The sequence below is a fragment of the Nestor notabilis genome, unplaced genomic scaffold, assembly GCF_000696875.1.
Source record: "Nestor notabilis isolate BGI_N333 unplaced genomic scaffold, ASM69687v1 scaffold22387, whole genome shotgun sequence".
Taxonomy (NCBI): Eukaryota; Metazoa; Chordata; class Aves; order Psittaciformes; family Psittacidae; genus Nestor; species Nestor notabilis.
The window spans coordinates 7,256-22,439 of NW_009936304.1; the positions used below are offsets into that span (position 1 = coordinate 7,256).

The window sequence follows — 15,184 nt, forward strand, 5'->3', positions numbered from 1 at the left end:
GAATAAATATGCAAGAATAATTTGGAACACATATACCCACAGGGATTAAATGGAGATCTTAAAACTGCATTTAGAAGGATGTCTAAAATCAAATGATGGTGTTAAGACAATATAATTTCAGTGATTTTTATAGTCTTATATCTTTGCTTTTACCACCTGTTGGGCTCAATTCTGCAAATCCTTATTTCTCCAAATGGTTCTACTAAAGTAAAAAAGTTAATTTCCAAGTATAGTTATAAGATTTAACTGGAAAAGTGAAGGTTGGTTTCCCACTCCCGTCACCAAGGCAGTTCACTGAAGTACTGCACGTCACTGGCTTCAGCTTTTCCACACCCAGGCCAGACCAGCACAACCATGTTTCTGCGTGTCCACCAGAGCCTACCAGTGGGCAGCCACCCACCCCCGGTGCACATGGCTCATCTGCAGGGTGTCACACTCCTGATTAGAACCACAGTGAGATTAGGAAGCAGGCTGTAATTCCTAAAACCAAGTTTTGTAAACGCACGTTATTTCCCAGTCATCTGAATCATTTTTAGGCTTTGCTTTTTCATAGCTAAAAGAATAACCACAATTAGCCTGTAATGTCCAATTAGCCAAAGTATCGCTAGTGCCTCCTGCTTTGCTCATTTAGGAGTTACTGATTGCTGATATTTCAACAAGTTTGCAACCTGCTGGTGGTGGAATGAACTTGTTTTGGTATAACATTTGGCATTAGGCATGTTGAGTGCAGATGACTGCATGCTTTCTCCATGCTCCAGAGCAAAACAATCATCCACACAAGTCTGTTGTCATTCAGAGCATCCATATATTTTTTGTAAGAAATTTCAACTGCAAATCAAGTTGTAATACAAACAGCAAAAAGTAGAACGCTTTTCTTCTGTGAAAAATTCTATTCTAGTTAAAATCAAACTGAAAAAGTAAAACCCAATCATAGTTCAATTTTACGCCGTTCAGGATCATGAGTCTGCCTTGTGATTTATATGGTAAATGTTGCAGCATTTATAAAATCTGTATGTTGAATAATTATAAGCAAAGCAGTAAGGAAAGTTTTAGTCTCTTTTTAATTAATTTTATTCTGTTCTGTAGGTTATTTCTTTGAAAGATAGTTTCTCGGCTTACTTCTATGCTAATTGTAAGCCTATTTTAAGGCAACGAAGTCTAGCAAGCTAACTAAATAAAGTAGTTGGACAGCATATGTTAACCAGTACTGTATTCCCCAGCCCTTCAGAACAGCACAGCCTCAAATAACACTTACATATTGCCTATGTAGAGATTAGGCCATTCTTCACCCATGTGATTTCATTCCACATCGCAGCTGTCCAAAATATCTGGCAGTTCCTGGGCAGAAGGAGAGCCAGGCTCAGAGCATTCCTGGGCTGACAAGATCTGACCGTCTTCGGGTGCTGACCCCTTTGGTGGCCACACAGAGATTTAGGATTTAGGCAGGGGAGAGAGAGCCTGCTGGGTGCTGCTGCTGCAGAATCCACAGAGGATTTTATTTTTGCTGAAGCGTGCTCTTTGCTGCTGCTTGACGTTCCCAAGCAGGTGGCTGTCTCTAAATACAGCATGCGCCTTGACGCCTCCCCAGATTAGCTCAGAGCTACCTCCCTGATGCAATGGCGAACAGCCATGAAAATGAAGATTCTGCATTAAGCAAATCTTACACAAAACCCCTGCTACTCCCCTCCCCACATAAGCTGTATTGGTGTGCCTGCCAGCATAGAGCTTTCCCTGTGAAAGAAATGTCGGTCAGTGCAACTGAGATGCAGTCCCAAATGTCTCATGTGACCCAGTTCTAATAATAAGCTACCGGGAAAGAGGGGACAGCTCATCTTAGAGGTGAGTTCAAAATAAAGACCATGACAGCAGCTGTTCTGGGCCTTACCAAAGGTCCATCGAGTGCACTGTCCTGTGCCTGACTGTGGCTGTAAGTGGATGCCTACAGAAAATAAGAACACACAAACATATATGATAAATTACACTGCTTTCGAACACTCACCCAGCTTCCAGTTGGCTGCAGCTCATGAGCTTCCTGATATGGAGGGAGTTTCTAAGTATTTGGTAACCCTGACTGTATTTCTGTCCCATAAACTTTTCTAGGTACCCTGGGAACATTTATAAGTTTTTGCCTTCTGCAACATCCTGTGGCAAGGCATTACACAGCTCACCTAAACACCTCATCTTGTTTCAGACCTGGATTCTACTGACTTCATCTGATTCCCTGAGTTCTTGTAGCAGAAAATAAAACTAAGGGAAGTTTCCAGTGGAATTTTACATGGCTGACTTCAGGCGACACTGTGGTTTTGTGATTGCTTTAAGCAGATATATGTCAGCTGTAGCTGGGACACTCCCTTTCACTGTACTCTCTGCTCACAGACACACACTCACACACAGCTCAACACACTAGTGCTGAGCTGGCACTAGTCCTCATTACCCACTTGGTAAGGTGGCTCAGGAGCTGGGTCTCAATGAAAATTGCTCTCAAAAGAACAACAAATTGTTTTTCAGATAGTCTTCAGAGGAGGTCCAGCTTTTCGTTCTGGCATGGTCCTTTCTCACAGGAGGAGGTCACTCCTGAACCGCACACACTCTACTGTGGGCTTTATGAGATGCAAGAACAGACTAAAGAAAGACCCCATGACAAGGTAAGCCTGGGCAGGAAGGCCTATGTGCCTGTTTCAGAGGAGATGGAAGGTAATCAGCTTCTTGTCAGGCTGGATCTGCAGGACTGACAGTTCCTGCAGGCTCCTCAGAGGGCATGCAGGCACCGCTGCATGAACCTAGGTGCTTTGGTCTACTCTGCAGGTACTCAGCCTACCTTTAGGTACTTCAATATCTTTCTTAAGGTCCCTCCCTCAGCTAGGAGTTGACATTCATTTTAGTCTCCTGGGTTGTGTAGGCCCTGTTGACAGATGTACGTTTTCTGAAGAAAGTACCACTGGTGAAGCAGTATTTTTCTCTTGTTTTGGTTCCTTAGTCTAACTTGCCAAACCAATATTTGAAATACAGGTTTTCCCACTGATAATGGAAAACAGTGAAGAACTGATGTCAAATCACATCATGACTTAAACTATGGGTAGTATATGTGACAGGTGAGAAGGTCCCTTTTCCTCCTAGCACATCACAGCAGACAATATTTTCTGTTTTGCGAAGTTACAGGACTAATTCTACTGCTTTTGCTTATGTTGACTGAAATATTTTCCTGAGCAGTCTTTTTGCTTATGTTAACTAGAATCTTTTTCCCTGAGCAGACCTGGAGCCAAATTTAAACTGTATATAAGGAACGGAGCAATACAGCGAGGCAGGAAATATAGACAATACTAACTCCACAGATAAAAAAACACTTCTGTGATTTGCCAGTGCCCTTGAAAAGCATTTCTAACTAATTCCTTCCCTCCACTGGGGTGAGTAAGTCTTGCTGTACAAGATCACTACCATGTCATTGGTGGCATAGACGCTATACTGACTCAGCTTAGCTTTGTACTCTTCTCTACCCCTGATGAAACAACACTCTCCCAGGATGAGCAGTATCTCTGAGAGCAGGTACTAATTTACAATAGGAGCAGCTTTCACAGCTGTGGCTTGTGGGACAGATGTTCAGGAGCATGTAAAGCATTATCCTGCTGGGGGGGTGTCAATTAATCTTGCTCACATGTGTCTAATTTTGCCCAGCCTAAAACCATTAAAATGCATTATTTCACTCATGTGAATTTCAGATTTTTCAATGCCATGTCTTGAAAAGGTTTCCAGACTCCAACCTACTGTAACGTGAACGAAGTATAAATTATAATGAAACATTAACTCATATAAATCCCTATTAACTCTAATGGAGAACTTCAAAGCAAACCCAGCTCCTCCTCCACCACCACTCTGCTGCTTTGTGAGGTATAAAGATTGTCTTAGCACTGTTGGGCTTTAAATATGATTTTCTATTTGATCTTTTTACACTACAATGTCTTCTTTTTCTCTTTGCTCTTTGGCAACATCTTGGAAAATCTGGACCATCAAATTAGACCTGTGACAGGATCTTAAATCTGCGTATTTTGCAAAGCATTTGTGTACACCGAAATAGGGAGGGATTTCTACATTCCCATATGCGCTAGGCAGTACCAGTATTCATGCTATCACCTCTCCAAGAATTAAAGAGGATAGGGGGTCTGGGGAGGAAGAGTTTTAACTCAGAAGTTACCACTATTTAAGTTTTCTAAGAACCTTGCAAGTCTCTCTCAGCAAAGAGGAAAATGTTCAGAACTGATGCTTCAAAGGCAAACAAGCACAAATGTATTTAATCTGACGGGGAAGGCTTATAAGGTCAGCTAATCAATAAATCAAACCAGTGGCAAAGTGCAAAAATAGATTTGATTATCACTTCTTGTTTCATTACAAGGTAACAAGCTAATTTTCAGGCAGAGTAGTAGCATGAATTTCAAATACAGCTGTTGCTGCATGAAGTATCACATTGGTTTAAGTACCAATTTACTGGTGATAGGAAAAGTGACATCCTCAAAACAGCTTAAAACTAATTTGTATCAATTAAGCCTTGCCATTGACGTAAGCGAAGTTATTATATGCTACCTGATGTTAAATCAGGGATGATTCAAAGCCACTTACACAGAACTGATTTAGGATAATATGGAGGGAGAGTGAACTAATGAGCTTACAAAATGCTTTGAAGATCTGACTTTTTTTTTTTTAATGTCCTCAATATACTGCATAATATACATTATCTAGCTGAAAACGTATTTACACAAGGAAAGGTTTGTAGGTTTGCTGACCCAGACACTGTAGACAGAGCTGCACACAAGTTCATTTTGCTGGTGCGGGTCTTCAGGCTGTCCCAGCTTTCTGTAGTAGGTCTGTAGTATTTAGCAGACCACTGAAAAAGGAATGTTGCTGTAGCAATGCCTGTGCTTTTAAGAAATTGTCCTCACCATGTCACCAGGCTTGAAACACAGAAAGCTTTTCTTGTGAGAACATGCACATGAGAACTGTAACCAAACCAAGGAAACTGGTTATGTTACACTCCAAAGTAAAGGGCATGTGAGCATACTGTACAGCTACAGGCAACTACTGAACTTGCTTCTGGCATTAGCAAAAACCAGCAACAAACTCTGTCCGTCTTAACCACTCCAGTGGAGTCATCTGGTAGTGCTATGCTAGGCTCTGCAGCACACAGTGCTTTACGGTGCTGATTTTGGCTGTTCTGCTCTTGGAGAAACTAAGATATCAGAATTAATCCATTTACAGTTCCATTGACTTTTTTAATATGCATCGAGCATAGGAAGCTGTATGTACACAATGGCTATGAAGGCTGAAATTCAGAGAAGTGAATGTAAATGGTTTTGCCCTTTCAGCAGTCCTTCTTTTGCCGCAGCTGAACATCCAGGTTTCGCAGCTGTTTCAGAAAGCCACGATTGGGTGAAATCCATCGGTGTTCTTTCACTGTTTTGATGGCTTCAACCAATGGGAGGTGGTGATTTATCATCAGGTATGCTAGGACTAGGGAAGCTGACCTGCTTACTCCAACTGCACAATGGACCAAAATTTTAGCTGGTTAAGAAAAAAAATAAAATATATATATATATAACCATAGAAGAGAAGCAGTACAGTGTATGAAGTTCAATTTAAAGGGAAAGCAAACCTCTTCTGCCTTCTCCAGCTTGGTCAGAGTAACACCGCAAGCATGATATATTTCTTACCCTTCTGATAGATCACACGAACTGCAACAATTAAGTCTAATTTGCAGTCGTTACACTCACTTGCATGAGAAGTGCCATGAGATTCCAGCCTGATCTCAGAAACACAGGCAAATCAAATAAAATCCTGTTGAAGTAATGAAGTTGTTCTGTTGTGAACTAGATGAAAATCAGACCCATTGGTTTCACAGGGGCTTTCTTAGGTGAAGAGGAGTGCTAAAATCTGGCCTGAAAGGATTGCACTAACACATTAGCCACCAAGAAAAACGACTGGCCGAGTACCATTGCATAATAAGGCAATCAGCTGCCACTGTAATTCCCTTTTGAAGGCAGAACTTGTGATAGAGACTGAGACAGGTCCATCAATGCCAGTTTGCTTATGCTAAGAAATGTTCTTTTATGTAATACAGGTTAATTAGTATTTTATTGCACCAGAGCCAAGAAGCTCAGTCTGTTGTGCAACCCACTATAGATCTCTTTAGGTAAAGGTAAATCTTCTCTTTGGGGGCACAGCCCTGCAGGCCCTGATCATGCAAGCAGCAAACCTGCAATATATGAGCCTCTTCCTATGGTTGGTGGCTGTAAAAATCAGGATTTCTGTCTCTTCATTTGTTCTTACAAACGCAGTTGCCATAAGAGAGTCTTAAAAGAGGGCATCCATTTTAAATGCATAGAACCATGAAATGGTTTGGGTTGGAATGGGCATTAAAGTCGTCTAGTTCCAACCCCCTTCCCATGGGCAGGGACACTTTCCACTAGACCAGGTTACTTAAAGTCCCATCCAGCCTGGCCTTGAACGCTTCCAGGGATGGGGCATCTACAACATGCATGTTTTTGCTTCTTCCTTTTTGAACCAGCCTTTCCTTCCAGATATTTTTCTCCTTACCTCCTCTCCTCCCTGCCCCAGTCTCTTTCGTACACTGTTCATCCCTTTTCTCACATCAGCTTTCTGGGACCTAGTTAGAGCTACATCCACATAGCAGAGCACTCCCTCCTCCTGACACCCTGCGTGCAGGTGACCAGCAGCTGGCAGGAAACCATGTAGTGACTTGTCCACCACTGAGCTTGTGGAGCTGACCTGTTACTAGAGGCTGTCTACTCGCATGAAAATGTGACCAACAATAATTGCATACCTCCTGGTGTCTTCAAGGCATTATGGATAAATTGTGCTGCAGAGAAAAAGAACTGGCTTATATCAAAGCTTGGGAGGTCATGGGCTGGTACACCGTAATAATCAATGGTCGCTCCATAGAAGTCCTGGCCTCCGTGGCTGTATGCTGTGCCGTGGGCAGCATTTAGAACATGGGTCACACCCATCTTCCACAGAACAAATCTGTTGTGAGCTGTTACTCTAAGGAAAAGACAAAGACAAATTGAGATGGGTGCAGAGATAATCATGGAGCAGAAAGTGCTGCAATTGCATCTCCCAAGCCATTTGCTGGAGCGTTCGCCCATGCATTGTTTCTAAGGGCTAACCAAAAAGACAGTACCAGCTTAGTCATAATTTTCTCTCAGAAACTGTGCTGTCTGCTTGTGTAAATGACAGCAATTAGCAACACTGTCTAAAGCTGCACCTATGAGGCATACTAAGAGACAGAATGTATGGCAGAGGTATGTCTGTAAAGCTGTACTTACAGGTCTCCTAAGAAGAGATTAGGCCATACTTCATCAACATGGTTGCAAGAGGGCCCCCCGGTGCTCAGGAGCTGCTCAATTTCCTTAATGGAGGGGATGTCCTCCGTGCATGTCCCAGCGGCTTCCGGTTCCTGGGAGCCCAGCACCTCCACCCCAGACATGCTGAGAACCAGGGAGAGATCCCACTCCCACCAGCCAGAGGCACGGAGCTGTGTGCTGGGGTGCTGCCAGCCCCCAGGACGGTCACGGGCCAAGCCAGGAGATGGGCTGAGGCAGGTGCTGGGCAGCAGCTCCTGCTGCAGAGCCACACTGCCCCTGCACTGTGGCATCCCCTGATCCCCTTCCCCAGGGCTGGCCGCTCATCTGTGCATTGTCCTAACAGGCACAGCCAGTTGAAACAGATGCATGTACCAAACTGGGCATTACTGGGTCCTTACTGGTTCCAGTCTGCTCCACAGGGCTTGTCCCCAGAGCCACACTGCTCTGCTGCACAGCAGCTCGGAGTTGGGGGTGTCAGCCACATGTGGCAGCAGCCATCAGTGAGATGTAGTTGTTCATCACAAGCAATTAAAGGCCTGATAAAGGAAAACGAGAAACCTTTCCAGTGCAGAAACAGTGGCAACTCTCTCCCAGTAACCACTGTTTTGAGGTGCTTAAAAGCTTACTAGCTGTGAAAGGGTCTGAAATGCACCAGTGGGTCCTACCAACATGGTCACCAGGAGGTTAAACACCAAGTGCATGATGAAATCTTGCCTATCACCAGTAACCTAGAGAAATATATTTCTTGAAAGTACTGTTTTTTCATCAAGTAAAATTATCTGAGCCTAAATGTACATTATATGTTTAATCTTTTCTATTGCAGTCACTGCTTTCATCACTGTGTCAATACAATACACCTGCCATGTATTTTATGATACCTCCTTCTGTTGAAAAGAGAACAAAGGAGGTGAGTATAATGGTTGTCAGGTGAAACTTGTGAGCTACTGAGCTAGCTTGTATAGGAAGGTCTGGCGAGCCTCAGTTTGGAGACTCATCACACCAAATTGTAATACTAGTGGGCCCTTTCAAGTGCCTGTGCTTCTGGTCTGCAGGACGTGTGATTCCTGGCAGGGGGCTGCAAAACCGTCAGTAATGGAGCTACAGGGTGAAGCACATGAAATGCTGATGCTCTTCCTTTGTAAGTCTGGTGGCTGACATGCTGACAAGTCATGGTTCTCCCACCAAAGCAGTGCAGAACAGAAGGTGACCCAAGAGAAGAAAACTGCTGCTGATACTATCCCCTGTAGAAAAAAATGCAGTAAATGGAAAGAACCCTTGGTCAGGTGTGAGCCACCTTTATTCCACATGCATTGATTTACGAAGATGGAGCAATGATTTGCTTTATTTTATTTTAACAAAAGACATACTGTGGAAAGCTGCTTGAAACCACGTATTAAAGTCTGAACTAATTAGCTATGCTTAGGAGTACTTGGGGTGAGAGATCAAGGCAATAGTTTCCAGCATCAGAGGGCAAAAGTTACATGCAAGAAGAGAGAAAAAAAAAAGTGGCTTTCTTTAGAGTCTGTTGCAAAGTAGAAATTGCTACAATTCTGGCGAGTTAGGGAAGAAGCTGTTGAAGAGCCTCCTGTATACAAAGAGACTGTTAGCTCCCAGTGCCACATATGTTCTGGCCTAAAAGGTGAAATAAGAGAAATTACAAGTAATGGTGCTGCAATGCTTATCTAGAGGGGGCAGTGGGGCAGGCCCCTCTGTGAGTGAGGCGAGCAGCTGGCCAGATCCAACAGAGAAGACCACTGCAAAAATGGTTAAAGTTATACTTCAAGCACTAAATATATGTCCTTAATATGTCACATTGTTTTTCTGTTTTGTTTTTCCTTTTTTCTTTTTTCATTTGTTAAACTAGTGCTTTTTAAACCGATTGATTTGTGCTTATGAATGAGGAAAATTAACTGACTGAGCAGATGAAGTTGTTTGTTTTACTTTTCCCAGGTTTCTGGGTGGAGGCTCAAGGTGAGGCTTTATGAGCAGCTTTTGTTTTATTTTAAGGCAAGTCCAGCCTATTTGTTGCCAATCAAGTTCTGTCTGAAAGAACACATGCGACACTCATGTTTAAGTCTGGCCCTTTTCAGCTGTAGAAGTTTTATTGGCCTCTACCCCAAACACACTAAGAATTCAGAGTTCATGAAAACTGTGGCATGAAAGCTGTTGAGCAGAAAAGTGTGAATGTAAGAAGAGTGATCTCCAAGTCCTGTGTGCCTCCAACATTTGTATGAAATACACCTTCAAAACCCTGGCCTTCCACACCTAGCAACTTCTAAACACTTCATAGTCTGCAAACATGACTGGTAAAGCTGTGTTACTGATTTTTTTCTTTTTGCCAGAAGTTGCCTTTGTAATAGACAGGAAGCAGAGATGTGGCTTTCAGACCAGCTCCTTTACGTACTAACCCACAGGATGTAACCTCCTTAGAGAGAACAATATCATATCTTCCTGCTCCATGTTCTCTCCTGCCTGCTGTTCTGTCTGTGGCACTGGGCTTGGATGTCTCGGAGTATACCTCTCCCTCCCTGTGTTTGCACAGGATTTAGCCATCAGGTCTGTGGGTCGATGAAGGACAGTCAGGTTCTCTGCTACGGAGATGTGCAATGATATGAAATTCCCAGAAAGCTGGAGAGCCTTCTCAGCAGAAGTGCTAACTCCCCTAAGTGAAGCTGAAGGCTTTGTTCCATCATCTCCTTCCTCCTACAAGGATTTTGTCCTTGCTTTACAGTGTCCTTGTGTTAACATTCAGGAAAAGGCCACAATTCTCCTTCTGAAGAATTGTATTTTAGTTTGTATAAAAGTAGCCTGAATGCAAATGCTAAAAAACTATGACAAGCATGAACTTAGCTTTGTCCTCAAAGTTGGCAGGAGAGTGCTTCCAGCTGTAGTCTTTTTGTCCAGATGGATTTGGCTCTCTATAGCTTTGCTTCTTTCCTGGCCCTTTTAAAGCTACTAAAGGTGGATGTAAAAAGCAACAAACTGATACATGGTCACAGTGAACAGAGGCGGAATTAGCTTTCTGTGCAGTACTGTCTTTTTCAGAGTCTGAGAGTTTAGACATTCTCCTGACTGGAAGAATGGTGGGCAGCTCTAAGCCAAACATCTGTGGGCAATTATGTATGATCGTAAACCAGCTCCTGTTTCAGTTGCAATTAATTTCAGAATACCCAACATAAGGCATCCTTCTAATTGGACTATGCCTTTGTGATTACTCTGTAGGTAGAACTTGATGCAATAATCTACTGCAAACATTCCCTGGATAATAATGTATCAGGTGGCAACAGATTAAACTGCCATGGAGTGCTCTAGCAGCATGCAGCATGGCATTACCAGGAAAATGTTCAGCAGTCGAAAACAAGATGTTCATAGAGGCCGTTCTCTTGAAAATACTGCTATCAGTACAAACTGATGCCACGCCTGTGACACCTCTTCATCTCTCTAGTGAAAACTAGGCCAAAATCAAACTCCTTTCACATACACTGAAAGAAGAAAGCTTTTAGAGTGAAAATACTACAGCATGAAGTTCAGCTAGCTGTGATTCTATAGATACAGTCATCTCCAACTGCAAAATATTTACTCATTTCATTCATGAGCCTGTTTTCAGGATTTGATTTTTGGGATGGTTAGCTATTAAAGAAGAATTGAACTAATAGAATTCTGGTACATTTAGGTCAATATTAAGGGAGACAGAATTTTCTGGTGTTCTACAACATGAACGTATTATTAATGTACGAAACAATTTTGTCCTATTAGCACATAGAGTTTACTTTTTCTTTTCTTTCATTTTTTCCCCTCTAATAAGTGAATCTTCCGCCTTGAAGAAATTATTATGTTTCACTGATTTGATTAGTTCTTAGGCATTCAGTCTCTTTTTCTTCCATTATGGGAGTAAGAAATTTGAAGATAAAATAGATGCTTGAAAGCTCACACATGACTAATCTAAACATGCTTTAACTGAAGTACAGAGATTGCAAATAAATTATAAGGCAGGACCTGATTTGTACAAAACTGAGATTACAAAAAAAAAAGCCCAAAACCCAGAAAAAGAAAAAAGTATGCTTTAGATCTATTACTGCTTCTTGTGAAAAATATCCCCTCCTCCCCTCACAAACACACACACGCACACACACACACCCCTCCCCTGCTGTAGTCTTTGCTGGAATAGAATTTTCATAAGCAAATCATTCTCTATTCAGGTGGGGCCTTTCTTTCCTGTCTTGAGATTTGAGATTGATTATTTCAAATTATTAAATGCTAACAGTATTACTTAATGACATAGTGTTTAAAAAAAATAACAAAAGTATTACATCGACACATCTCATTTTCCTTTGCTATATAACTGGAGGTAGCTTGGGAAATTTCAATATACATTTCCTTTCTTTTTTTTTTTTTTGTTATTAAGTGTCAGCTGGAACACTGCATCAATGTAACTATGTGAAGTGAATATATTGTTTTCAGTCTAAAGATATACCCAGTGTAATTACACATTTTAAAGACTTCTTTCTTGGCAATCCACAATAGTTTTAAAAATATCTGTAGCATATAATTTGTCATAAATTCTCAGACTGACATGTCAGCATTGCCACCGCCTGTCAAACTTATATCAATGCCTTTATGTCACATGGCATGAAGTGACATAACTCAGAGTGATGGAATGAGGTTTACTGGAAATTTCTGTTAAATAAAGCACAAACTATTTAGATAATTTACCCTGTTAAAGAATGTCAAATGTTAGCAAGAAGAAGTAGTTTTTGGGTTTGAAGCTAAGCAGCTATTACATGCCTACTTTCATTTAAGAGTTACGAGTTTTAAATTGTGCTCTTTATCACTTTTCTGTGCAAGCTAATTTTGGTCATTTTCCAAATATGTGTTAGGTGATGAAACTAGACAGAGTGGAAAAATGCCATTAGCAGTGATAGCTTCAGATAGAAACTGACTGTCGAGGCTTCCTCCAGTGCAGAGGTTGCTGAATCGCTGCTGCAAACCAGCCCAGCAGCCTCCACAGCCAGGCACGGGGCTCTCTGCAGGGACACATGGCCAGGCTGCAGAAGTTTGCTCTGCTATTACTGTGGATGCAGCTCTTGGCCAGGAGTTTGCTGCATGGAAATCTGTTGCTGATATAACATACCTTTAGGGTTGGTAAACTTCATATAGTTGTGGGTTCACATGCATATATAAATATAGCTCATTTTCTAACCTGAAATTCTAAAATCTGGAGACTGAATTTGGGAAGTTGTTCGTGAGTGGATTGCTGGTCTTGCTATAAGTAGTGTAGGAAAACAGGATAAGGAAACTTTTGCTTTTATTTTTGCTTCCTTACGGCAATCTGGTGAGCTGCAGGATTCTAGTGCATATTTATGGTTTTTTTAAAAAAACAAACACACTACAAAGCCATAGGACTCTGAACAAAGCAGCACTTTCCTGGCAGCTCCTCAAAAGGCTAACAATGAGATCCCCAAAGATGAGTTAGCTCCAAGTCTCTGCTTAAGGCCCTGACACGGTGACCTGTTCTGTGATGATCAGCATCTGCAGCTACAGCTATTTTTGCAGCAATTTTTAATTTCACGTTTTGCTTATTTTTACATTTTTAGCTTAAAACTGTTTTTCAGATACAAGCAAATGTGGCAATGTATTGTAAATTATACTGATTTGGCACTTGGAAGTGTGCCAAAAGTTGTGATTGACTGGCAGCTGGTGAAGAAAAATTAATGGCAGAAAAAGCGAAGAATGCATGTAGTAGAGAAACACAAACTCTTGTTTAGCTAAATGGCCTTGCTCTCCTGTAAATCTGTTTTCCTTGTCAGAAAAATGCTAGTTATTTTTAATACAAGCAAAATTTCAACTTTCAACTTTATTAACAGGTCCATTATTAACGGGAAGACAAGGTCCATTTGATATTTTGTTTTGTATGGGTTTTTTTTTCAGATTCATACGTGTGTGTTCTATGGTTTGTCACTGATGAATTCAGACTTGTCAGCTTTTCATCTAGTGCATGTAAAGGGAAAGAAGGGGAACATTGCAAGGACTGAAGCTGCACTTAATTCCTACATTGTTTGCAGGGGGTGCTAAGCTGGTAAAGAAAGTGGAACATGCCCCCTGACTTCAGCAACTCATTTGGGAACTACACATCATTTGGTGGAAAAAATTCTAAAAGCAGTACGGAAGAAACTGTTTAGAGATAAACATCTTTGGACCAGTATCAGTGCATGTGGCAATGAGCAGCACTTCTTACAGCTTGTTTCTGTTCTGAATAACCAGTATTTGATCTATTTAAAATATATAGCCCATTACAACTGAGACTGTACAATCATGGGCATTTGCATTAGATTGCTCGATGACTTGACAACTTGAGCAGCTTTGAAGCATTTTGACATGCAAGATTTCCTTGTTTCACATGTAAGCTTTGCAAAAGATCCTTTTTTCCCCCTCCCTGAAGTAAGAGCACAAGCCCCAGTTCTCTGAAAAGGCTACTGTCATTAATTCAATGGAGCTACGCTGGCACCTGCTTTCTACAGCTGATGCTACAACTTAGACTTGTCTTGGTCCTCCTAGCACTTACATCATCAACAAAGCAAATTCTGAACATTCTTTAGACCGCTGCAAAAGGCTGACTGCTACCACGGCCACTTGATATACAAAACAAATTTGTTCCTGGACCTATCTGTTTCTGATTTGTCTGTCTCATTCTATCCTCTTCATTTGTATTATTTATGGGTTACAGAGCTCCTGATGTTGCAGTACCTACTTGAAGCTTTCATAAGTCATCTGCGCTGTTCACGTCTGTGCTTTATATCACCTTAGGTAAATGACTGAGTGCTGCCAGACAGCTGCCAGTTCTTATTTAGTTTTTCTACAGACATCAGAAAGGAATAATGGTGCCAAAAATGGTGCATCTAAAGAGAAAAGAAATACTTTGTAGTCATTGCTTGATGTGAAAATTGACAGGATGAGGGTCCTGTAAGTTTCCCCTGCTATTTTGTCTTGACAAACATCTTTGATGAAGAATGGGGATATTTTCATTACTGTACTACTGGGCTTTTAAGTTATGTCATGATCATTCTATGTGTTAATCTCATAAAAAATCAACGAAAAATTGTATTTGGTGTGGTTAGAAACCTCCATCTCTTTCTCACATCCAGGCTGTACTAAGGTACTTCCCAACAACGGCCAGAAAGATCATGATGGAAAAAAGTACAGCATCTTCTGGGAGTACAGTTTTATACCTTTAGCCTGGTTTAAGCGTGTTCTATTCTTCTTTGGTTAGAAAAGCAAGATATCCCTGCTTCCTCTCCTGTGAAGACAGGCCGAGAGAGCTGCGGTTGTTGTCTGGAGAAGGCTCCAGGGAGACCTTGTAACAGTCTTCCAATACCTAAAGGGGACAAGAAGGGATATGGAGAGGGCCTCAGGTGACAGGACAAAGAGGAATGGCTTCAAACTGGAATAGTGTAGATGTAGATTATATGCAAGGAAGAAGTTCTTACTGTGAGGGTGGTGAGGCACTGGAACAGGCTGCCCGGAGCAGCTGTGGCTGCCCCATCCCTGTCAGTGTTCAAGGCCAGGCTGAATGGGGCTTTGAACAACCTGGTCTAGTTGGAGGGGTCCCTGCCCATGGCAGTGGATTGAAACTGCATGATCTTTAAGCTCCCTTTCCAACCCAAACCATTCAGTGACGATTCTGTAATTGTCCCTTCAGCCGGTCTTTGTAGGGATAACGAGTCAGTTACTCTTATGACTTCGCAAGCATGTGCTGCCAACCACGTACAGACGTTGGGTGCCACAGGCAGCTCGAAGGGGCCGTCACTGTACTCACA

The 15,184-nt window shown here is 41.9% G+C and overlaps 1 protein-coding gene across 1 annotated transcript; it reads right to left on the bottom strand.

The window, feature by feature from the left end:
* Positions 1-5,350: 5,350 nt before the first annotated feature.
* Positions 5,351-7,492, bottom strand: LOC104408628. The gene is made up of 3 exons (XM_010018280.1): positions 7,332-7,492; positions 6,830-7,047; positions 5,351-5,550 (listed from the first exon to the last, which is right to left on the bottom strand). The coding sequence occupies exons 1-3, from the start codon at positions 7,490-7,492 to the stop codon at positions 5,351-5,353; spliced, it is 579 nt and encodes a 192-aa protein (XP_010016582.1).
* Between the last annotated feature and the right edge of the window lie 7,692 nt (positions 7,493-15,184).